This window comes from Falco peregrinus, chromosome 7 (assembly GCF_023634155.1).
Source record: "Falco peregrinus isolate bFalPer1 chromosome 7, bFalPer1.pri, whole genome shotgun sequence".
In the NCBI taxonomy this organism is placed as follows: Eukaryota; Metazoa; Chordata; class Aves; order Falconiformes; family Falconidae; genus Falco; species Falco peregrinus.
The window spans coordinates 30,873,829-30,900,262 of NC_073727.1; the positions used below are offsets into that span (position 1 = coordinate 30,873,829).

Here is a 26,434-nt window from a genome sequence, read left to right on the forward strand (position 1 = left end):
CTGGCTCCTTTCTCCTCCGTTGCAAGTGCTGATGTACAACCTGTCCCAGTGCAGCCTCAGGCACGGCCACGCACGAGCACCGTGGAAGGGGTGTGCAAGCAGCAGCATGCGTGGGGAGGTCAGGCCAAACCCTCAGCCATATTAACTGAAGAGCAAAACTATACACCTCCATGGAGGTGAAGTGATTTAATAGAAAACAGAGCACAAATCCACGATGCAAAGACCATGGATTTAGCCACGGCAAACATCAACTTTTTCCAAAGGTATATGTATGTCTAAATCTCCTAGAATATTAACAGAAAATCCAACTTAATTCCTGAAGGACCACTCAAGTTTAGCTGAAACTTCAACAAGGTATAAAACACAAGGAATTTCAGCAGTTATAAAAGAAAAAACCTCCAAGCATTGCTTATGTGGATATCTCAGTTATAAAATCACAGGGCTAACAGCTCCAGCTATAATAAAAATCGCCTAAGCCGAATGGGGAAGCTTCCAAACACCTCCACTCACAAGCTTACCAAAATTCACAACTTTGCTGAGAAAGGTGGCATTTACTTAACTAGAATTTTCCTTCGAAATCAAAACAGTTTGCTTTCTTCAGAAAGGTAAACAAGAGTAACCCTGAATAGTAATTCATTGAATTGAGGAACTGAAACATATATATGTGACAAGATGATGCCAATTCTCATTAAGTCATCTTTATTCTACAAATCCTTTTATGTGGATGAACTACTGCCTACTTTAGAAAGTGACATCTGGAAGCTTTTATGATCAGGTGATGAGAATGATTGAGTGCTGGCCAAATAGTTCAACATATACACGAATATCTGATGTATTACAAACTTCTAGAGAGGAAAACTTGCTTTATCCAGCTGCATTGACAAAGAATATAAAGAGAAAAGATTCTGCTACAGAGTAGTCACAGCTATTTTTGTAAAGAACATCTTAAAAAAAATTAAAGATTTTAAAAGCATAGTTCTACGATTAAGTGGAGAGAAAAAATAATTCTATTTATATAAATAAAGGCCAAACATGCTTCCCCAAAAGACGATTAAGCAGTCACTGCCCAGGAAATAAACAGAAACATGTTTTATACTACTCACAAGAAATAACACTTAAAGATATGTCAGTGTGTCAGTTATTAAAAACTAAATCACTTTCATGGGAGAAAGGTTTCTAAAACAGGAGCAAGTAAGTGTACAAAACATTAATGCAGAAAATGTCAAGTAATGCCTAATAAATGATAAATGGTTAAACACAAAAGAGAGGGCCCTGCTGTTCTTTGTGCTAAGTAATTTCCAACTTTAAACTGTAAGATACAAATACAAAGCAACATTTGAAACTAGAACTTATATTTAAAGTGGAAAACTAAATGAGTGCAAGCTGAGCAGCTTCAAACAATTCAGCCATTAAACAAACTGATACCAAGTTATTTATTGTCGTTTGCTCGTTCCATTTCGGGAAAATTCATCTATTCATTACTGTTGTCAATGTAGAATTCAATTCTATATGATCATGAAGTATTAAAAAAAATCTTTTGTGAGGTGTCAAACTCAAGGCAGCTATTTACAGGAATATCAGTATTACCTGTAAGTTTTGGTAAATGCTGGATTGTGGCATTGACCAACTAATGCCATACAAAATTTCAGACATTTTGAAAGACTTCATAGCTATTAAGCATTACTGAGGGGGGGAAAAAAAAGGCTACCTAATTTTAAAAAGTACATAAATTAACAAGAGGAGTTGAAGCTGTAGGCAATACCATCTAGAAGTTTCCAGTAAAAAATCTAGCAAGATTTATATAAACCTGAATATTTTAGTGTTATTAATGTAAATCACTCTACAGCGCTTTATGGTGTTACTCCAAGTGGAGCTCAGCTCTTCCTTTAAAGTGGAGTTTGCTATTTTCTATGATGTTTTGTTCTTACATTTTTAAACATCTTAATAATGTTAAGCTAATAAGAAAGGATTTTAATATTACAAAAATTCCTTTAGAAAAAAAAAAATCTTATGCACAAGTTACAGTCAGCATGTCATTCAGACATCTGACACTACTTGGAAGCACAAATTAATATCCTGTATTTACACTATTAATGTAAACATTAATGCACACTAAATTGCTGCTTATATAAACTATATAATATCCACTCTTCTTAACTTCTCCTTCTTAAAATGATAATTAATTCTCAAGCATGTAGGAGAACATAATTAATCCTGACTTTTGCATAACATATTAGAAAGAGTACTTTGTTTTCAGAAAGTGTTTCTGCCATTGCATACATCACCTACAAGAGCTTTTAAGCTCAGTGTACTGTGCCCACAATACTTTCCTACTTTCCTACACTGATCAGCAGAAGTACTCCATTGGCTTTCTATACCCAGCAATAACAAGTACTCTGACCCCCAAAAGAAAAAAAACAAACAAACCAAAAACCAGGACATTTCAATTTAATTGAATTTTTACAGAGGTTCTGTCCTGTTCAGGGCCTTTCTAGAATAGAAACTTTAATAATGAACTTTGATGAACTCTGTTCTCAGCTGCATATTTACCAGTTAATAGGAAGATTTATACATGCAGTTGTGATCTGATGCCTCTTAAGACTAAAGCAGCTCAGTTTGTGTCAGTAGTTCAGCTTAACTCATGGGGTTCAACTTCAGTAGTATACAGAAAGGAATTTAAACGGTATTTATGGTGTGTAGTTTTCTCTAAACACAAGTCGCATTTGTGGAAGATTTCACAAAGCAAACATATAAAATGTTTACATAACTAAAAAATTAACGCTTGAAGTGTCCCAGTTCTTGCATCCAAAAGAGCTGAAAGGTCTCTGTTGCTTTACAATGATAACCTTATTCCTTCCTTCAGGCCAGCTCGTTGCCTCCCATCTACCTAAACCTCTCAGACTGAAAAACTGCATATAAGCAGAGCAGTAAGTTTATTATAATTCTGCTCCCTACCTTCTTTTGTCTATCAACAATCTAAATTCTGTAGCCTTGTATCATGCTTGCACTATCAAAACCCAGTCTTCAATTGGCCCCTGGAGACCAAACAGAGCATTAAATGTTTATCAGCAATGCTACTTACCACATTGAAATCTAAGTTTTTTTCAACCCACTCCTTGGCTTCCTTGAATTCCTCTTTCATTTCCATGATGTATAGTGTATCAAGGGCATCCACTATTGTTGCTCCTTGAATGTTACCTGAAATACATGAAGAGCCAGTGATTTACTTTCCATTGGAAGGCTTTTCAGTTAAATCTGATTAATTTTAATTAATTTCAAAATCCAATTTCAATTAATGCAATTAAAAATTGGGCATATAAGCATTCAAGTCGGCAACTAGTAATTTACAGCCTTAACTTTGATTCCTATGCCACAACACAACACCATAATATTTAAGTATTTCTTCTACTAATGAAGTTTTGAAGAGCAGAAGATGTACTGCATTTTCAGCCCCGATTTTGCATTTTTAAACACTGATAGAACAGTTAACCATAAAAAGTAACTCATTAAATATGGTAGAGAAGCGACTGTTTCTTCCAGTTTGGAGTGAAAAAAATCAGTTGCTTTTTTGTTTTCATACTCAATAATATGCATAAAACTTTAAGAAGCTGGTAAGTACTGATCCCATTTCAGTTAATAAAGCACTCTAGAAAGTACTCTCTCTGAAAAACTTTTTTTCTGATACCGTGCATCACCATGTAACCTGCACAAGATAGCACTGCGGGAGCAAATGCACACTTGCACACATGAATTTCTCAGCTCAGGAGAGACACTGCCAGATGCCAGTTTTCAGAGCAAGTTCTGGTTGTTTGCAAAAGTGGCACCCATTTACCCCTGTTATGGAGATGCATGAGTTAGCCTTCATCTAACACTGCAAGATGAAACGTCAGCAGTATGTTCACTTTGGCATGGATTAAATGTTCATGAACCCATATGAAAGGTTAATGTGGAGGGTGGAGGAGAAAATAAACCCACTCAAATGACTTTTCCCATACTTCCTTCAAATTTGCTATGACCTTTTCAAAACACCATTTTTCTAGGAAGAGTTTCAATTCCTGTTTACTGAATAGCGTAAAAAAATTCAATTTTAGCCACTTTACTCAATTTTATCTTTACGAACTTGGCTCCAGCAATCTTCATTATCAGTGGAAACTACTGTTAAGATATACTTTAGAGCAGACCTTAAATACAGAAAGAAACATTAAGAACTGCAAAATAATTTAGGTTGTAAGGCACAGAGGAAGTCATTAGGTCCAATCTCTCCCGCAGCAGGGCTAATGACTCAGGTGGGCAGTTGACTATTCAGGAATTGATTGCACTGGGCAAATAATAAGACAGTAGCTACAACTAACTTTACAGAACTTGATTACCACCTTGCCTCTGAAATACCTGGTGAAAAGGTAAACTTAGTTTTGTAGACTTACGAAGTATCAGAATTCAATTACTCATGTTTAAGTAGGAAATCCACTATTTCATCAACTCATATGTTTACTACCATCAAGGTTTCCTGCTTTCTCATGAAAAGGAGAAGTTATCGGAGACCTGCATATATCAGGATTGACATCACATTCCTTTCTTAAGCTTCCAGGTAGGAAATAATTTTCCATTTGTACCATCTTAAACAAAGTAATACTTGAGATTATTATGACAGTTACTTGGTACACTTAACAGAAGCAGATGGTCTCTCTCCTTTTAGCAGCTGTTAATTGTTTATACCATCCTTTTTGGAACATCCCTTTCATACTCTGAAGGAAGCTATCTATATGTTTTCCCCCAGATAGTCCACTAATAACACTGCAGTGTACTTTGGTAAGAAGAACATCACATCAACCCAGAGCTTATTTGGATCTTGGCTGCCCTTCTCTCATATTAAAGGAAAAACATTCCTTTAAACTTGGCTAGCTAACTTGTATTTTTCCGGAGCGCATGAGAAAGTGAGAGCTATTGTGGAAAACTGCTGGAGGACATGTTCTCAAGAACACTTCTGCAAAGACTCTGGAAATGCTTAGTAACTCTATACAACAAAAGCAGCTCCTGGTGAACTTTTACAGCTGAGCACTACTTACTGAAAAATCACCTATAACCTGATTTGCTTGAGTGGACTGTGATAGGCTAACCTGCAATGACATTCTTTGTGACAGTCAGTCCTCTTGTAATACAACTAACACTGCTTCTGAACAACTGAGCTTTCAATTTCAAGGATTAGTACTTGAGCTGCAATTCACTACTGAGTCAGAAGAAAAAGAGGAGAATTCAACCCTATTGAGAAATCACCCTTGGAGTCACACACTTCCTATGATTTTTATTTCCCTCCCCCCGAATTTGGCCTCCATGGCCTGCTTAGAGCATAGACCTCTCCCTGCAGGCAGACAGAAGAAAATGGAAGAATCTCAGGTAGATCTTACTTTATTTGAAACAACTTTTGCTATTATTCTGAAGGCTTCAGAAAACAGGATAAAGCAATTAATGTGGCAATTAAATAGTCAGGTTTGTCTTGAACAGTTATACTTCAAAATTCTTGATAAAAGAACACTGAATGCATTTTTAAAGTGTCAGTTTAGAGGCCAAAATTACGACTTCAGAACAACTGCAGTTTACACTGTTAGCCAACAGGATAATCCAAAATTAAGAGTGTAAGAAATTGTGTAGCTGCTCATTCATAACCAGTTAGACAAACAAGGGGAGTGGGAGGAAATAAAATAATAATTACAAAAAAGGAACACAAAGAAGTTAAATGAACATTTCTTATTATGGAATAAAACCAAATATTTCACAAGCCTATATATGCTATGCTTCTCAAAGCACACCACATAAATTATTAAATACAGTTATCACTCACGTTAGTTCCAACACAATGTTCCCAAGGAATTACACAGGAGTCATGGTCTACAAGAGGCAAAGATTATTGCTAGACAATTACAATACACACTCACGTGACACAGAATATTTGAACAGAAGGACTGTTTTGTGATACACCTAAGGTACTGCTATGAATTTGGCTAATAGTGAGCATTGGGTTACAAAAAGTGCCAGCAAAGATGCAGTCACCGCGGCAGAGTTTCATAGCTATCGTAGAAAGAAGGGAGATATCACAAGCAATACCCAGAGCAAATTCATACATCTCAGGTAATTACAGATACATTTTTCAGATAGTAAAAAAATACCGTACTCAAGGTAGAGAAAATGGACTTGACATTCATAAAACATAAGCTTGAAGTGAGTAATTTTGATGATAAAAGAGATAACCAGATGTACAAGCCTACCAAAGCAAAACATCATTAGTCGCTACCAAAACCTCCAGACCAAGTAGTCATATATGCTCCATTTCACTTCCTTTGTCAAATCTGCTTGTTTTTCTCTCCTCTTTGCTAACAGCATCATTTATTCCATATAAGTGATTAATAGAGAACATATAAAAGAGCCTACAAGCTAGTTAACTGAAGAGAGAGCAAAATAAATCAGTCAACATGGAATTTCAAGTGGACTATTTAGACTAATTATAAGAACCAGCAGCATCTACAGAGCATCCTTTCCAGTTTAACACTTGAAATCCTTTGCAATGATCTGGAAGAAAATAAAAAAGAACCTGCTGCTAACAAGATTTGTGGATGATTAACTAAGATGACTGATTACCCAGCATTTCAGAATAGCATGATATAAAGCATAGAGCAGTCTAGATCACCTCTGGTTAATGCACAGTGTGTCCATTTAAACAGCATGCTTTTTAATATTTAACCATGCAAAGGTAATGAGAACGCTAATAAGAAAAGGAGATCACATTAGAGAATGAAGTAGCACCTCACGGGTGGGTGGGAAGAGCAGAATTTAAAAAGTGATCAGAAGATGAATAACTTCCAGGGTGTCACTGCAGGGACAAGCTTATTAGTACAGCTCTGTGACTGAACTTATGTGGCCATATGGCTTAAGAACCACAACTGGCTTATGGCCAAACTATTTGGAGGGTGGGCCAAAATAAGCTTTTATTTGTCTAGCCCAGGCTTTTAGACATGGCTTATATTTTAGCCAAAAAAGCCTGAAATAGAATACAGCGAGGATGCTAGAATCAGTGTATGCTGACACACTTAACAGTTTGTTTACAACTTTCCTCCCATCCCTTGTACAACAAGTTTGTGGTTTGGTTCTTGTCACGGTTTAACCCCAGCCAGCAACTAAGGCGGCACAGTTCTCCAGAATATCCACATTCCTCATCACCAAATATGTTTGGAGATATAGATACACACACACACACAGATACGCATACATATATGTGAAACAGATGAAGATTTGTAATCTGCAAGCATATCATATAGAACATTACATGGAGGAAAGTTTCAGATGTGTCCTAACGCACCATCTATAACAAGATGGAAGCCAAGCTCCTTACTCTTCCCAAATTCAACTCCTTTTCTTTTTCTAAGTTTGTGTCATATTCAGAATGGAAGGAAACTGTGGCAAAGCATATAAAAAAAAATGGAAGATAAGGAAAGATGAACTATGAAATGGCCTCAGATCATGGTATATGTCAGCTCCCTCACCTATAATAGTTCGCCATCCAACAAGAGTCATAAGCTAGGATTTCTTGTTCTTGATTGACTGTAGAAGATTAATGGAATGTTGGGGTTTTCTTCCAGAAAGACAGTTAAATTTTTTGTTTCTGATATGAAGTACAAAAATTAATATAGGACATTTATATTTGTAATTTTTTTAGTATAATGGAAATTCAGCACATACAAACAATAGTGAACATCCCTTCAAAGTTAAAATGTTCAAAAAAAGTTTCCTCTATTGTCAGAAGAACTGCTCTTTTGGGCTACTTTGTACTATTTGTGGAAAAGAAAAAAAAATTGTATACATCGCTATATTTGAATTGGACTCAGCCCCACCCTGATCTTAGACTCTTCGTTGTTTTCAGCCAGTGAGGCAAACTTGTTTTGTCACCTTCCAGTTATTGTAAGTTGAAGAAGCTCAGTGAAAGCAGATGTATCCTATGAAATCTTCCTCCAGTTTTTCCTTTCAGACTCAAAATTCCAGCCAAAAAAATACACAAATACAAGTGTCACAATTTTTTCCTTATCTGGTCATTAAGAACAGTTCAGATCTTAACATGGGGAGTAAGATCAGATACTTTGTATCACTAAATATGCAAATTCAAAAAAATCAATCAAGCATCTATTTTTTTCAGCTTTATATGCATATACATTGTATATTAACAACTCCGAACTATGTTGTTGTCAACATATTCAAGAATATATATTGATTTTGTCAAGCCTATGTTTTGACTTGAGCTGTAGGTTTCTTAGAGCGCTGTTTCACAAGCTGACTTGGATTTTAAAACAGTATTTTCCTTTATTTAAAGTTCAGTGAAAAGGTTCCTATCCAATATCATTACCAATTTAAAGTGTCAAGAGTGATTAATTGTTAAAGTGTGCTATGCCAAAACATGAAACTCTTACTCAAGTACTGGCAACGCCCCAGCAACCCTCATGTTTTTAATTTCAGTCACTATTACCAGCTGGTAAGAGTGGAAAAGAAACAATTTCAATTTTTTTACTGATCTAGCTTTTCATATGTGTACCATGAAATAATGCTGTGCTATTAGCTTTTCATATGTGTACCATGAAATAATGCTGTGGTATTTCTAGAATAGTCTTCTAATCTCTAGTATTTTGCACATCTGTGCATTTTAGAGCCAGCTTGCATATTTAATAGTGCTTGATAAATTATTCTTACATCACTCATCTCTTTGCTTTCTGTGGAAGCCCTCGGCATCGTACAGCTTGCATACATCATACAACACAAGCTCAGCTACATAGAATCATAGAATCATTTAGGCTGGAAAAGACCTTTGAGATCATCAAGTCAACTGTGAACAAGCACTGCCAAGTCCATCACTAAACCGTGTCCCTAAGCACCACATCTACACCTCCTTTAAATACCTCCACCACTTCCCTGGGCAGCCTGTTCCAATGCTTGACAGCCCTTTTGGTGAAGAAGTTTTTCCTAATACCCAATCCTGGTGCAACCTGAGGCCATCTCCTCCTATCCTATCACTTACTACTTGTTACTGAAGAGACTGATACCCACTTCACTACAATCTGCCTTCAAGTACTTGTAGACAGCGATGAGGTCCCCCCCGAGTCTCCTCCAGGCTAAACAACCCCTGTTCCCTTAGCCACTCCTCATAAGACTTGTTCTCTAGACCCTTCACCAGCTTCGTTGCCCTTCTCTGGACACGCTCCAGCACCTCAGCATCCCTGTTGCTGAAAGCAAGCAAACCAAAACTGAAAACAGTACTTGAGATGTGGCCTCACCAGTGTGGAGTACAGGGGGACAATCACGTCCCTAGTCCTGCTGGCCACATTGTTTTCGATACAAGCCAGGATGCTTTTTGACCTTTGTGGCTACCTGGGCACACTGTGGGCTCACATTCAGTCGGCTGAATCAACCAACACCCCGAAGTCCTTTTCCACCAGGCAGCTTTCCAGCCACCCTTCCCCAAGCCTGTAGCATTGCATGGGGTTGTTGTGACCCAGGTGCAGGGCCCAGCACTCAGCCTTGTCGAGCCTCATACAACTGGCCTTGGCCCATCGGTCCAGCCTGTCCAGATCCCTCTGCAGTCTTCCTGCCCTCAAGCAGATCAACACTCCCCCACAACTTGGTGTCATCTGCAAAATTACTGAGGGTGCACCCAATCCCCATGTCCAGATTGTTGATAAAGATATTAAACAGGACTGGCCCCAATACTGAGCCCTGGGGAACACACTTGTGACCAGCCAGCAGCTGGGTGTAACTCCACCACCACTCTTTGGGCTCGGCCAGCCAGGCGGCTTTTTACATGTTCCATTATGAACCACCTTTTATTTGTTTGAACATGACTCCTACTGATTTGGTATTTCCACCCCTTACAAAGCCTATTGCTCCCCACATGGGACAAAAAATCCTTGTTCATTCCATCTATGCCACTTTTCATGGGCCTCCATATATTGCATTGAAAAGTCTTCGCGCTTTACTACTTAAGAGTTCAAGTTCACCAGTTCTGTGTATTAACTTAGAATTGTACGTTCCGTGCCACTACGTGCAAGTTTAAGTTTAGGTATGTTAGACCTCATTTGCTATTTTGAAGTGCAATTACAATCTGTCGGGGAATCCGCTGGGTTCGTGGAACTGTTTGCAGTTTGCCATTGCCATAGCTACCTCAAGTAACTTGTTAGTGCTGCCAAACTGTCACTCAGGTCACTTGGTTTTCCAGCGCTGTGATAAGTAATTTGAGAGCGTGGCCTCAGCAGCAATGGATCCCTGCAAGAGGCCAGTAACAATCCTGAAAAATGTTTGGTTTTTTTTTTTTTAATCTAAAAAGATAATAAACCTGTCTTCATCCTGACCATCTTCTTTGAAAAAAACCCAGCAGTTGCGCAGCATGACCTCCTCTCACAAATGCTGTGTTGAGTCATTCATCCACGTATCTGCTAATGTTATTCTTTAGACTAGTTTCTATTCATTTAGTTGGGAAAGAGGTCAGGCTTATTTCCAAAATTAAGACTGCGTACTGAATGCTAAAATTCCAAGGAATCCAGCAGCAACAGTGAAGACAAACAAGATGGGGTGTGTGTGTGTTTGTGTGTGTGTGGAGGAAAGATGTTGAAGTTTTTCAATTTAGATTAACATATTGTTTAAATACATACACAATTTATTTTCTAAAGCTACATAAACTTACAGGTTAAAAATACATTGTTGTACACCGCAAGACAGTTCTGAATATGAAATTTGGCAGGCTTTAAAAAATTGTCATACACCTCAGTACCCCATACAAGAAACTACAAAAATCAGTTCAAAGTGGGAGGAACAGGATCTTGCTAAATTATAGTACTTTGGCTTTGCAGATTGTGGGTATTTCTTAAATGCCTCCCTTTTCCCTTCCAGAAAAGGTCCTTTTTCACTTGCAGAGATTAATTATACTATGCCCACAAGTTACAATATTATTAAACTGGCAATTCTGCACATGAAATACAGTTACAGATAATTTTAAAACCCTTTAGTAACACATGCTTAGGTACAGAAAACACTTCTAGAAAGAGCTCTCCGCTAGTACCACAATGTTTATTAGTTTTAAAATTAGTACAGAAGGCTTGGAGAGGAATAACTCCTGGGCTGAGGGGCTGGTGGTGGGGCGCTGCAAAAAAATTGGCAAAATTGTGATTCTGCCACTTCCACACGAGGAGGGTACATGGATAAAGCTCTATTTTAGCAAGTATTGTTGATAGTAAATCTGAAATGTTAAAGATCAAATTATTTAAAATTAACAGCACTTACTCAGGGCCTACTTTCTGCCAGGTCTGGGCAGAGAACTATTAGTACTCACAGCAGAAGTCATACCAGCATAAGAGACATGCCTTGTTTTGCTAATGCACAGGTATGGTGCAAACTGATGATTAGCTAGTCCAATTTACTTGATTAGCCTAGAAATAGTTGTACACTTACTGGAATTAAACTAATAAGAATGCTACAGAGACAACAACTGATGACTTTTCACTTCTGCCTGTTCAAACAGTTGTTATTGTAACTGAATTTTTCATACTTGGAGTAAACTATTAAAAACCCACAACAATGTTAGTTACTTTCCAAGACAACGTGGTAAAAGATAAAGTGGCAAATAAAAAGGAAATCAAAACATTACATGGATGTGCTGAAAAGACTGCAATGGTCAGAAACAAGTATGTGGCTTTGGCTTGAAATAGAAATATTTCAGCTTACATACGTTTCAGCCTTTCTCTGAAAGTGAATTATTTTTAGCGTGCACATGTGAAAGGAGGCAATTTCTGCTCATAGTATGAATACGTCTACAGTCTACCAGTCTAAAGAGTCTCTCAACTTATTAAATATACTCTGTACCCACACTACTCACAGAATACCAATGAGATCAAGGCAAGTCCTTTGTCTTCAAAAGTTACATTTCATGCCCTGGGTTTAGGACATATAAAATGTCATTTTAAAGTTCAGCAAGAAGTCCTCAGCTACAGAAGAGCTCTTCTACTCTTAATTTGTACAAGGTGCTAAAGCAAGACGCTTTTCCTTCCCCTGATGAGGTCAAAACCACCAGTTGTCACTATCCTTTCTCCCATCATCATCCCACTGGCCATGTTCCTCTTCCCCTAGACTAACAATAGTGTCAGAGTAGTTGCCAAATTCATGATGGTATTGCTTAACAGTCACATTATGTGTAACAACGCTTCTGAAAACCCCATGTTATTTTTGTATTTCAGAGAAACGTGACAGTTGTGTCTTGTCTTCAAGACACAAACGCCAATATATTCTATCTATAAAATGCCTTATCATGCTTGTAATGTCTAAAGCATTTTTACCTCCAAAATTCAGCTTAGAAGCAGTATCATTTGACAACAACCATCCCCTTCTGTGTCAGAGCTATAGTGACTATAACCTACACAACATTAAGCACCAGCGAGCTACAGTATTGGAACTTGCTGTTCCCCACAATCAGGTATTTAAAGTCTCTATCCCATAAGAGACACTCCCAGTATACGCAAAATACCATTAACTGCATCAATGAATTCATAGGAGGGGAAGTGTTCAAAATTAAACAGCTGGCTAATGAAATATGCTGTATTTTACTGCTGTTAAGACAATCAGAAACTTGCTATTTTTTGTAAAATTGAGACCCAGAAGCAAGAAGAAAAGACAATCATGGCAAATTGGAGATAGTTATGGTGGATGACAGTGAACTGAAGGTCTTACTTGATTTCTGAAGGCTGTCAGGAGATTTGCAGGACACAGAGCTGGAAGTAACCTATTCTCAACTAATTCAATTTAGAGTTACCTTTAAAAGTAGTCAACATTTGCATTATTTTTTTTTTAAATAAGAACCAGAAACAAAGACAATAAGGAAACATGTTTTTCCTTTCAAAAGGAAAGAGAGGTTAAATTATTTGACAAAAAAAAAGAAAAAAAAGAAAAAGGAAAAAAAGAAAAACAAGATCATACTTTTATTGCTTTATTAAAAAGGCATTTGTTGAATTCAAACATGAAGGTACAGATCAGATCTAATCATCTGAGGACAGAGTTTTGTTTCTAAAAACCAAAAGGAGATTATGGATTCAGGAAAGGGTAGCTTATGAGACACGACTACTCGCAGATGTGTTGTTCTTCAGTATTCTGTAAAGCAATTCAGCAGAAAGAGACCTAATGCTTATTTTGATTTGCCACCAAGATCAACAAGAGTGAAGATGTTCCTTCGGAAATCTCCTCAGCAGTAAGATCTTATAGTAGATGACCACAATGAGAAAGCAATCTACATGTAGACTGACTCTGGCTCTTATTCCTTTAAATGCAGTTTTGTTTTCAAATTCAACACTTGTCCTGTTTCACACTGAATAGTGTCTGCAGTGACTTATTCTTATGCAACATCCACAGAACTCCTGCTTAAGAATTTCCAGAGTCAATAATACATCTACACGGTTTTCTGCAAATCCATGCAATATCATTAAGAACTCAAACCTCGTAAACTTTTATACCACCTTTGATTCCAAATTAAACTACACTGAGCATTTTAATTTTCAAGACATCACGTGCCCTTTTGCTGTCCTCCAAGAACACAAAGAAAACAGGATTGTGTTAAGTAGTTCTTCAAATATGATATTAAATTGCACAACTATCAGTCATCTGCATGAAGTTAATAACAAATTTTAGTTTTCAAGAAAAGAAGAAAACAGAAGCCCCACTTAACCCTGAAGTTCACTCAGACTACTTTGGTTTCAAGCACCCAATTTGTGCTTAAAGTCCAATCACTAACTATATAATAATTACCTCGTAACATTTTTTATGTTACCTCGGGTAGACAAGCAGTGCAGCAAGACCAACGTAGATGCATTTTCAAAATTATTTTTGTAATCACAACTGCTCTCTCTTAGCAACTTCTAAGTATAGTTGAGGATTTGATAAGTGTTCTATTTAGGCTGTTTTAGGAAACGTTTCCACTTCAAACTATATTTTCCAAACATTCAACAAAATAAGTTCTTGTCTAAATCAAAATAATGTATTGATTTTGTCTCAGCTGTAGAAATGAGTTAATTTTCCAGCTATTTGGAAAACAGAAGATATTTGAATATAAAGATTGCTGTCAAACAGTTTAATTCTTTGTTTTTCTACAAAACTGAAGATGATGACAGTTCATAGGACTGCTTTCTCATGCCTCCTCAGAATGCTGTTGCTCTTCAGCTGCTATTTATCCAGCCCTATGTCCCACCTCGACACTGAAGAAGTCTTATTACACCAGATTTCAGCAGTGTGCCTCTCCTACTAGAACTTTTCAGCCAACTATTTGATCTACACTGATAACAACTTGGTAGTTATTTAAGCATCTCCCGTGCAACATTTAGAGGGGCAAATAATGGTTATAGTCATGAAAGAGAAAGCCTGATAAGGAAACCTGACTGATACAGACTAACAAGTTTTTTAAGGAATGGAAATAAATTCCTGAGAACTGTAGACAGCTTCAGCTACCTTCATGACTGTGAAGAGTATGCTTTATTCCTTGTTCTGGATTTACCCCCCCCTTACAGTTTTTGTTTCCTGCTTATTGAATGTGGTGTCAATGAGTTCCACTTCACAGGAAAAGTTTAAGGCAGGGTAGTATCTAATACAACAAAACTACACCTTTAGCACACAGCAATGACACGCTTCATTTATTCTCATTCAGATGGTAATCTATAAAAGTCATAGCAAGCATCACCGTCATTTACTGTTACTTTTATACATAAGAAACACCACACTGAATGACAGAGGGTAGGAAAGAACATGTTTATCACCTATAAGCTTTTCATCTGATTTACCGTTTTACGCTAACGTCACTAAGCACAAAAATACACTCTACTCACCAAATAAATTGCTTGAATGTCCTTGCTTAGATATAGGTTTCAGTTCATTTAATCCCCATGCATAACGCTTATAATTATCCCAGGCATGTTTCATCATCTGTAGAGAAAGGAAAGCAGGATTACAATGTTGATTTAGCAAGAAGCCACAGCAAATACTGACTTGAGAAAATTCTCAACATTAAACACATCTAATCCAATGCTTAATTAAATTCATGTTATATGAGTTATATTAGAAATATGAAATACTCAATACAGAATAACAGTGGCACTGTTTTCTGGGTGGCACTGTGATAGTTATTGTCAGAATTCTGTCTGTCCCACCCACCCCTACCGTTATCTGCATGCTTATGGTCAAGACACACTGAAAACCAATTAATTTTTAGGAAGGGAATTTACTGTGTTAGATATCAATTCAAGTAAGATTTTATTTCCATTATGCATACACCTCAAACTGAGGAAGTAACATTTTTAAATTAGTTTTTTCTCCTAAAGTAAGAATTTTTAAGGTCAAAATTAAGCTTACGGTAGTTTTCAGATTCTGGCAGAGACTCTCAGGCATAAAACTAGCAAAATGAAACTTGGTATGGCTAATAACAGGAGGAAGCTAAAGGGGGCAGGCAGAACACCTAGGAAAGGTTTTGAGGTTATTATGATATAATCTTCTATGACTACAAATGCCATTGTATGTATCAGTAGCTACTTTCACATGTCATTTTCCACAAATAGCTGAAAACTTTCACAACTAAACACATATCACTACAAAACCATGTTCTGCATCAAGAGGTGCACCACAAATAAATACCGCTTTGAGAAACTGCTTCAGGGAACCTAGCGCAGCAGCTCTGCAGTAAGAGCAGAGAACAATCATGTCAGAAGCCGGGACAGCAGGTTGACTCAAGGACCCCTTCACACTCTCTACCACCATGATCAGCCCAAGCGAGCCCAAATTGTCCTTTTTGGGGGTTGCCCAGGTGCACAGCCAGGACCCTACCTGTCCCTTCTCAAACATGCAGTGAGGACAATGCACCCAGCTCTGCAGGCCTGGTGAAGAACCACTGCCACGCCAGCAGGTCCAACACCTCCCTTTACCAACCACCACCTTTAACACCTCCTCAGGAAGAGTCTTCCTTAATGGTCACCACAAGCAGCCTGACTTTACATAACAGAAAAAAAGATCTTGCCTCTGCATTGCCCCTCCTCCCCTCTTCCACAAGGCACAGCAGTGCTGGGAATGCCAGAGGTCATCTTCTAGACAAAAAGTGACAATTTCAGACCTTTTCAAAGATACTGCTTCAGGCTGTCAGCTGACAACACTGTTCTGCCCTTGCTTTCAGACCTCTTCTTGAGGCCATGTGTGTCAAGGATAATTTTGTTAAATAACAGTTATAATCCTAAATTTTAAAAAAAACAGCCTTGGGGCACAATGATAATAGAAGTCTTGCACTTCCTTCCTCTTCCCTTTGCTCAAATCACGTAGAGAAATTACGTCAATTAAAAATATAGATTAAACCAGACTATAATAAATGACAACTGATTTTCTAGAGTACTGCTGCACTTGTGAGAATAAACATTTATTTGCTATTTATGGAAGCACAAATGTGCATCTATACTGCAGGAAAATTCAGGGATGTTAATTTACTCCAGAGCCCTTACAGCCCCAGGCGTACAAATGGAAAGATTGGCACCTGCATTTAATACCTGAACATTTTCAACCAGAAGGTTAACCTGGTGTCAGACCTCAGCTGAAAGGCAATGAGTAAGAGGCTCTGAGGAAATGGTCTCAGGCCATGAATGCCACTGATATGCTGGATGGCAGGAGTGGTGTCCCTTGCTTGACTTCATTGCAAAACAGCTTAAGTGCTCTCCAAGGACAGGATATTTTGTCCCAACGCAGAACTGGTAATAGGCAGCCATGTGGTAGACTTCATGTTTACAGGGGTATCGGTTAGCAAGCAGGAAAGGCAGGAACAGCTTCAATTCAGCTCAGTTCAACCACAACAGTCACAAAGTGCATGACGCTACAAGATGTCCTATTTGTGCTCAGCTGCCTTTAGTTTTTCCAACTGAATGACATTTTGATCTTATCGCATTGTAAATGCATGTGTGAGTTGTCAATTGAAACCACTCTCACTACCCTGTTGCTCGTCAGCTCCTAGATATTAAGACAGGAAGCTATCCCACACAGACTACTTACTAATAGTATTTATTATTGCATTTAATGAATAACAAGTGTTTTGGTTTAGGGTATTTTTTCCCCCAAAGCATTCTCCTATTTTGCTGAGTCCAAGTACTCAGGTACGTTTTTGTCTAATTGCTTCTCAGGAAATTATAATACGTGAATCCAAAAAGCCAGACAGACAAGTAATTTGGAAAAACCCCAAAACTTTAAGAAATATTTCTGTGGAAAAGAAAAACCCACCAGAATCTACTGAGCAAGAGACCTAATTAATCTCTTTTGGCTAATCAAAGTGTTAATTTAGAACTCTTCCAGAAAATCTAGATTTAGATAAAACCACCAAGCTTAGTAAGTAAGCTTTCTCCTAAGAAAATGCACTTTTAGAACATCCTTGCTTTAGACATTTTGGGGGTTTATGGACACAACATGGAAAGTAAAATTCAACTTCAAAAGCACTCAGTGAGCCCTCTAGTGTTTCAAAAGGACCCGAGTTTTTCCGACTATACACAAATGTTAATGGCTATTTAGCCAAAACTTCCTAGGAATCAGTGTTACTGTACTTACTAGGAAAATAGCCCATAGATACAGTAGCCTACAAAAACTACCTTAATCAACACTGCCTGCTGGACAAGTGAGTTTGGGCTTCGAACCTAGCAAGAAGTCTCAATTTCTAGAGTGCAATACATCAGAATAGTCTACATGCTTTTCCCCCTGTGGAAATTATAAAACTGTATTGTTTCCTATTAAAAACATTTCCTATTTGTTAATAGTTTTATTTTCTACATAAGAATAGAAAAATTCTAAAATATTGAGTAGCAATTTGAACAGACCCAGCTCACTGAAAATTATTATTTGCTTAGAAAAAACTCCTAGCACTGGTACCTCATGAATTAATTTTAACAGGTTTTTGAAAAATCCATTTACTTTTCTGTTTGCATGAGACATCCCCAAATCAATGTCTCTACATTTCTTTAATTCACAAAGGCCCTTCTGATCACATCTCTGACTACTCTTACAAGTACTTTTGAAAGATCACAGTTACAGAGAACATCTGTATTTCAACACCACATTATGAATCCTGTTAAAAAGAAATTCCTCATGATGAAGAGTCTAACAGCTTTTGACCAGATGATTTCAGATACTCTCATACTCCTCTACAATGTAACTAATAAAATTATTTCACCCAAGTGCTTTCAAATAATTCCTTACTAGTTCTCCAGGATGTCAACAGGCAGAGTTACATTTGCATAGATGTATTCCTCAGTCCTTCTAGTTTTACTAAGATATGTTCATTAACTTCAAACTTGAGAAGAGCCTGATAGCTCACTGGAAGCCCCATGTCTACAACAGCAAAGTCTGTTTCCAATGGAGCTCTGTCTCGGGTCACTCGCAATCAAAAGTAGCAGCCAAAGGCTTGACTAGCTAGCACTGTTTTACTAGTAAGCTGTTTGGCTTTACATCTTCAGAAAAAAATGGGGCGCTGATTTTTACATACAAAGTCAGAAAATGCCACAATACTACCCCATATCTGTTGAAGAATAACAAAGTGTGCTATTGTAATTGGTATCAGCAAAGTCACTTAGAAGCAAAAGATGAAGGTCTGACATTACGCACAAAAGGACCCTGTGCATGTCTGTCTTTAACGGAAGCATTTTGAAATACAATTTTAAAATCCTTCTCAATCCACTGAATATTAAAAAAAATAAAGTGAAATAAAGTAAAAAAAAATATCCAATTTGTTCTCCAGAAGCAGAAACAAAGACCTTTTCTACAGCTATAATGCTGGCCAACCAAAAGATGATAACACACTCCTGTTTGTTAGTATTTTAGTTACCGCCACCTTCCAAAACACTCTAACACAAAGTCTACAGAGGACACCTAACCCACTTGAAATGTGCAAAATACAGTTCTAGTCAAACAGGAGTACCCAAGAGTTCAGGCAGCAAATGTTGCCAGAAAACAAAAAGATGATGAAGCAGCACAGTGATTGTGGTGTTTAGGTGCAAAAAGCACCAGGTGAAATTAAAATAATAAGAACTTCATAAGGTTTATTTTTAGCAGTTACATACAAGCTGGGGAGATGTAAAGATGATGTCAGGAAAAGAATTCAAGCACCTTCTAGAACTGGGATATTAAATGAAAAAAGTTTTCATTGCATGAAATAGTACCACGCTGACTTTCAACAGAGCCATTTAAACCATGCCAAGACAAGGGATGAAGGCAGAAGGCTAGGGTACTAGAAGCCCAAGAAATGAAGAGACCAGTTAAAAACCAAAACAAAACTCCGAAGAAAACATGACAGCTTGCTTGTCTAACCTCTACTATTTCTCAGTTTACACTGTACTTTTTACACATTTAAATTATTCTCACCTTCTAAACTTCTCTTTACCAGAGCTACACATTCATTCACCCTAGTCTCCCGGAATCTTCTCTCCTTCCTGTTGCTGAACAAACTTGATTTGTTCACAGTATCAGCAAGGGAAGTGAAAAAAGTCCCCAGAATTAGTAAGAAACGTCAATACACATTCCACTTTCCTCCTGTACAAATCAACTTGCATGGTGATGACTGTACTGGGTCTGGCCAGGATGGAGTTAGCATCCTTCACAGCAGCCCATATGGTGTTTTGAATTTGTGACTGAAATAATGCTGATAAAGCAGCAATGTTTTGGCTATTGCTGAACAGTGCTTGTACAACATCAAGGAACAGTGCTTGTACAACATCAAGGCTTTCTCTTTTTACAGCTCCCATCCGTTTCCCACTCCCTGCGACAAGTAGAATGGGGGGGTTAGCCAGAGGTTGGGAGGGGACACAGCTGGAACAGCTGACCCCAGCTGGCCAAGGGGATACTCCCTACCATGTAATATCATGTTCAGCAATAAAAACCGGGGCAGAGAAAGAAGGAGGGTTTTTCTAAGGTGGCTGCTGCTCAGAGACTGGACATCAGTCTGTTTGTGGGATGTGGTTGAGTGACTGCCATTGCATCACTTGTCCCTGCCCCCTCCTTCCTTTACCTACATAGTGGTCTTTACCTCGACCCACCAGATTTCTTGCTTTCGTTCTTCCCTTTCTCTCCTGCAGCCCACCTGGTGGGCCAACAGCTGTGTGGGTGCTTGGCTGCTGGCCTAGGTGACCCTACCACAATGTCTCATAGCATGTTCAGTGTGGGAAGTTTGTGACCACAACACAACCCCCAGCTGGTTTCTTCACTCTGATGTCAATATTATATTAACCCTCAGCAAAACCTCAAGCTTTAGAAAGCCATACTTCCTTACTTTCCACTCCCATTACTGTTAACCAACAACTGAACCTAAGTGAGACCTGATGAATCAGAATCACAGAAGGGTTAAAGCTGGAAGGGACTCTAGAGGCCATCTTGCCCAACCTCCATTGAAAGACATATTCTCAACTGTTTTTACAGTCATCAAGCACCAGCCAGATTGCAGTACAGATAAAAAACTTCACAATCACTCCCGAAATCTGTTATTAGTAAACATAACAGTACCTTTGAAGGTACTGTCACTAATCAGGATTTCTCTGTGAAAAACTGTATGATCTCCTTCAGCTGATTTACTATCAGTTTTCATAAAATCATGCCATGTATAGAAGAGCTCTGCTTAATATGCTTACAAATCTACTGATTATCACACTGAATAATTTTTGGCAATACACAAACTATCTTTTTTACTTTAGTTATTAAAAGTATTTACATCTGTGTTTCATCATCTTTGTAATGGTATTTAGTGTAATATTGCACTTCTGAAGTAATTGAGTTTATTGGTCTTGTCTTGAATAATTTGCATCTTGGAAACATGAAGTAATAGATTAATTTTTCTCTAGATCTCAATACATAACACTTTTTTTTCTAGGATTAGGAAGCACAACTACATTGTGAAATCATTGGACAACTTCCCTTGTTTTGGAGCATGACCTTTATTAATTTTGTCATTATTCACTATTATTGTTTCAATAGTACTTCAAACCTTTTATTTCAATCTTTCCCTGCAGTTCTGCATGTAATTTTAACACATTCCAATGTCTTTTCCATGTGAAAGTGTTTCGATCACTTATAACTACCTTGAATTGCCTTAAAAAAAAAATAAAATTGGATTTTGAAAGTTGTTATCAGAATTCACAGCTTTTTACTCTGTCCAGACATGCTCTATAGTGGAAATTCTATGTAAAAATGTAGGGTGTTCTACTGCAGTTACTTCACTAATTAGTTCATAACCTTATCTAAGCAGACACACAACTATGACTAAGTGTGGTATGTGTCTGCTTTTTGGGGTTTTTTTTCAGTTACACTGCCTGCCCTTATGCTAGATTGCTGACAACATTAGTTTTAAGCAACTTTTCACAAAACAAAAACTCAAAGTTAACTGCTTGGCTGAAGACCAAGATTCACTAGAAAACTAGCTAAAACTGGTTTATATTCAGATCAGGTTTTCTGTAGGTAGAATTGTGTCTAAAGTTTGATTTCATATTAAAATTTTGCAACTATAGTTTCAGAGTTTTATTTCAAGCTCTTCATTTTTAGTTATGATTTCTTATTCCAGAAACAAAGCTGAAAAAAAAAATAATCTCAAATATCCAAGGAAGATTCATCTCATTGGATACTGTTTACTTTTTTCCTTGAATCCTAGTCTGACAGAAGATACAAATAACAACATACTTTCTTTACTGGAAACAGACATTTGTTTTTCTCCTTCAAGACACAGAAAATAAATCCTGTCACTAGGATCCTTCATATGTATACAGCCACTTCTTACTCGTCAGCAGGAAGATTACTGCAAAGCAGGAGCCTGACAGATTTCTGGTGTTTATAACCTCTTCTCCTAATGGCATCATCCCGAGTTAAAAGCAAGCTACACACTGTCAATGTTTGTTTAAGTCACTGCCAAAGCGTCACCATTTCTAATTTAGCAGGTGGATGACAACCATGCTCCGAAGCCCATGCAGGCTGGAGATGTTCCTGCAAGTGCTTCCCAACAGGACTTCCACTTAGCCAAGTAAACCGCTGAAAGAGGCTTTTGTGTTAGTTAATGGGCCAGTAACAAGGATTCATAGTTGCTGTTTTCCACTAAGTAGCAGCTAGAGATTTGGGGAACATGTAGGCACCTGCCATTTAACTCATGGCAAGAACTCCGAACAACTCAGACATTTGTCCGAGAGCGCTACCCACAGCATAGGGTACTGTCACACAGCAAGTGGGGCAAATACTTACAACTCTTAAAATGACAGTACAGCTAAGGTAGCCAAACTCATTTACAGGATACTCTGTTAATATTAAACACACATATCATATCATGAAACATTTTATATGGTTCTGTATTTAATGCTCTATTAAAGGGATATATGAGCAAACTCCTGCTACTTCTCAGCATTTCAGGATCCTACAAATAATTCACTTCTTGCCAGCAAAACTAAATTAAAGTAAGAAGTCTAATATCTGCATGTAAAAAAGGAACTAAGAGGGAAAATAAAAACATTAAGGACTATTCTGGGGATTAATTCATCATTTGTATTGCAAAGCACTTCAAAATTCTCAAACAGAAAGCCTGACAGAAATGCTAAGTATTATTCCCACATGTGTTAAGTTACAGATAAGCTTTTATTCTTGTATTTTCTACTCCTCACAGTAGCTTGTAAGCCTCTTTAGTAGTGTATTAAACTATCCAACTAATATTCATCATATGCTGTTCTGGGCATCATTTGTCAACCAGGGACAAACATTGCACAGTGCTTCATTCTGTTACACACTTTAAAAGGAATCAATTACCTTATTAATTCTGTAACAAGAATTCTAATTAAAAGGTAATTAAAGAAAATGAGAAATCTGCAGGTAAGGTATTTTCTACACTTATTCTATTGCTGCATATTTTATTTAATGCACAAGCACACAGGAAAAATAAGCCTATTTCATGTAAGAAATAATTAATAAGAACAGCAGCCCTGATGCTTTGATATGTCTGCACCAAAAAAAAAAGAATTCATTTGAAAATGTTTGTACAACATACCAAAATATTAAATGACAACAAGCTATATTTTACTCATTTGTGAGGCATACCTCTCTTTACTGAGCAGTAAAGCACTTCTAAAATTAATTTACTGAAAAACTGAAGATACCAGAACGCTTTACAGTTAGTTTCTGAGAGCTAGGCCATAGTGCTTTAACTATTGCATAGTAGAAGTCACAGGGTGATAAGGCAGAGAAACTTGAATGAATACCAAAGCTCACCTGTGTATTCTAAATAGTAATATTCAGTTCAAGCTGTATCTACAGCCTGCTTCTTACCTTGCCATCCCAACACCACAGACACAAGAAAACCAGACTACTGTGTGCAACACAGAAGCACACTAGCTTGAGACCCTTTCCTTGACTTAACAAAAACTAGGAAGGCAAGAACATATAATCTTGCCATGAAGACCGCTGTCCTTGCACTTTCTGAAGCTGAAGGTCTGGCTAATTTCAGCCAAATTAAATTATCAGTTTCAGGGAAAGAAAAAAAAGTGTGGGTCAAAAATGTTGCCCATACAGTTACCCAAATCTAATATAATAGTATTCATCTTACCTTGAACCATCTGAAGCAGATCAGTTTTAGATTAATTTGCTCAACTTCAGATGTCTTTCACCCAAGATACGGAAAGCAAAATGGACATGCCATCTCCTTTTAAAAAAAATCTCCTTTTAAAACTGAGGGGTTTGGATGATATGTTTGTTTGTTTCTTCCCCAGATAAGCTAGAATTTGAGTATGTTCTGTAGGCATTTTAAGAGTTTTTCCTGAAAACACCTGCCTTGAAACCACCAATTAAGATGCTGTCGAACTGCTTTGGCCTCCATCTCTGTTACTAGTGGGGTAACCAATGACACATTCTCAGTAACTACCTAACTGTAAAAAAAAACAGTGGGAAAAAAAATAGTATTGAAGTGTAGCATTACTAAATTGAGCATAGATGACATTAATGTTGAAGATGCTCTATTTTCAACTTGTTTCGGCTGCCATTTACATCTGTATACATATACAGGAGGGAAATCTTAAATGAGCCATCCAAGTCATCCAGTTACAAACAAAAGAGCAATCTAAAGAATAAGCTGTACAGCTCGTCTTACAACTTAGCAACCGTTACCAAGATCTGCATTTCAGAAAAAAACTGAAGCCTACAGCTTGTCACTCAAGACAGCTGTATTTCTTCAAAGCTAAGTCTTCTTCAAACACTTAAGAGTCCATCTGAATTTTTTATTAACAGATAGACTGAAAAATTGTTTCCTTATTACTAGTGTAAGAGGTAGATTATGTTTCTTCAGACAACCTATTATTTCAGGAGTTTGGATTTCTTTTTTATTAGACTCTGGGATGGACAAATCAGTGATGCTCCAATGTTATTTTTCTAAGGAGAGTCACTGATGGCTGATTTTTAAAGAACCAAATCACACAGATGTTTTGCATTAGTGAAACAGCCATTAAAAGACAAACATAACACCTCATAAGGTAACGTGCAAGAACTAAAGTCATTGTTCAATACTGACAATGACCAGAAAGAAAGCTGAAGTATTTTCACTTAAAACAGAAAAGCATTGCAGAGTTGTAAAAAAACCTGTTTCTTTGATCTTATGCAGAATTAGTAGCAGCCTCTGAAGTTCATGCATAATTTGACTAATGTCACAAAATGGAAAGAAAAAAGAAAGCAATTTGTGGAAATGCTACTCTTATGCAGAATAGTGGTATACAGAGACTCACCCCACTCAGAGTCTTCTGGTTTTTTTGGTTTTTTTTCCTGGTCTACTTATGACTTGCTGCAGTTTCCAAGAACTACCAAACCAAACAGTGTGAACAACTAGGCTCCCACAACTGCATGATACAATCATGCTTTTGTTCTCTATTTTTTCTTACTGTTCTTTAAACAGTTATTTGATAAGGTTTGCTTCTAATTAGATTATAAATTATTCCTGGCACAGACTGTATCTCCTGCTTGTTCATTAGGTACCTGGCACTACATAGCAATGCTGCTGCTGAAGTTCCCAATCTCAGCAGGGGCAATGCAAATAAAGAATAAGCACAGTGCTATGCAGTACAACACATCCAGATAAAGTGATTAACATCAAGGTGATTCAAGCTGCTGTTTCAGAGCATGATTAAAATCCACAAAAAGGAAGTAAGGTGGATTTAAAGAACCTGTTTTATTTTTCTTTCCCACATTTTGAACTCACAGGCTCCCCTCCCATATTTATAAATTTTACTCTGCCACTAAGTGAGGAAGTAAAAAAAAAAAATTGACCACCCCATTGTATGGAAAGTGTCAGGATATCCAGGCCTATCCAGGATGTCTTTCAAAACACAAACTAAACAGGAACAACAACCAAAACAAGAACCCACCGGAAGTTTTCTCCACTTGCACAATAAGTCTACGTTCATCCCACAGTCCTGCTCCCCTACCAGGGCACATGTCAGAAACTGTGAGAGATGAGAGTATCCTCACTACTAAGAAGTTTTAGTTGCAGTAGGAATGCCAGACTGGCATTGAAAAGCAAAATTTCTGACATGTTTTTAAAGTGCAATTTTTCTTTAATTGTATTTTCTTTTATTTAATTGCATTCTTTTGAAGCAAGTATTTTAAAATTATTTTTCTAGTAGTTTTTTTCTTAAGGAGAAAAATTAAACAGGAAGTCATGCATTATTAATAGATCTGGGACTATCACCAACCTAGTAAAGTAGCTACAACAGTAAGTAAAAACACAAAGCAATTATAAAAACTATTAGATTTTCAGTTATTATCAGTTAATAAGAAACTTACCAAGCTTGACATTGTCACTGAATCCACAAAATCCAGGTACTCTGAGCTTTCCAAAAGAGTAGGTACTGGTAATAAACAATTTCTGCATGCTCAGGCCAGCGACTTTTGACAAGAAGCCATACCAGACTGTATCAAATCCTTACCCATGTGCCACTAATTGTCAGCTGGGTTTTTCTCCTTTTCCTCCCGCCCAAACGAGTGCTTCCTTTCCACTCCCCTCTCCTCTCTTCAGCATCTGGTTAAAGGTGAAGTACTCCACTAGTAAAGCTCATTATTGTGGCCATGGCAAAACTTGCACTTTTGGAAGTCAGAGAACGTGTTCACTGAAAAGTATTTACATAGATTAACCTGGTATGCAGTTGCTCCATGGATCAAAGACTAAGTCTGCATCATTTACCACCACCCTCAGAGAAGTATCTTCAGCCTAATAGCCTGAAATTAGAGCAAAAGGATTGGAGACTATTTCCCAACAGCTGAAAAACAGTTACACAGAGGTCAAAAGCAGATTATACTAATTTACGACTTTTTCCTTTCTCCATTTAACATCTTTATCAGTGACCTAAAGGATGTGATGTAG

At 37.4% G+C, this 26,434-nt stretch overlaps 1 protein-coding gene across 3 annotated transcripts in view; it reads right to left on the minus strand.

Annotated features, from left to right (window-relative positions):
- Positions 1–26,434, minus strand: part of MAN1A1 (mannosidase alpha class 1A member 1) — a 151,699-nt gene that overhangs the window by 97,461 nt on the left and 27,804 nt on the right. For 2 of the 3 annotated variants that reach the window (XM_055811199.1, XM_055811198.1), the window contains exons 2-3: positions 14,889–14,985; positions 3,083–3,198 (exon numbers count right to left, since the gene is read on the minus strand). In XM_055811199.1, the coding sequence (XP_055667174.1) occupies positions 3,083–3,198; positions 14,889–14,985 (213 nt within the window). Of the gene's footprint in view, positions 1–3,082; positions 3,199–14,888; positions 14,986–25,857; positions 25,885–26,434 lie in introns of those variants that run through there. The other variant, XM_055811200.1, reaches the window with a different exon arrangement.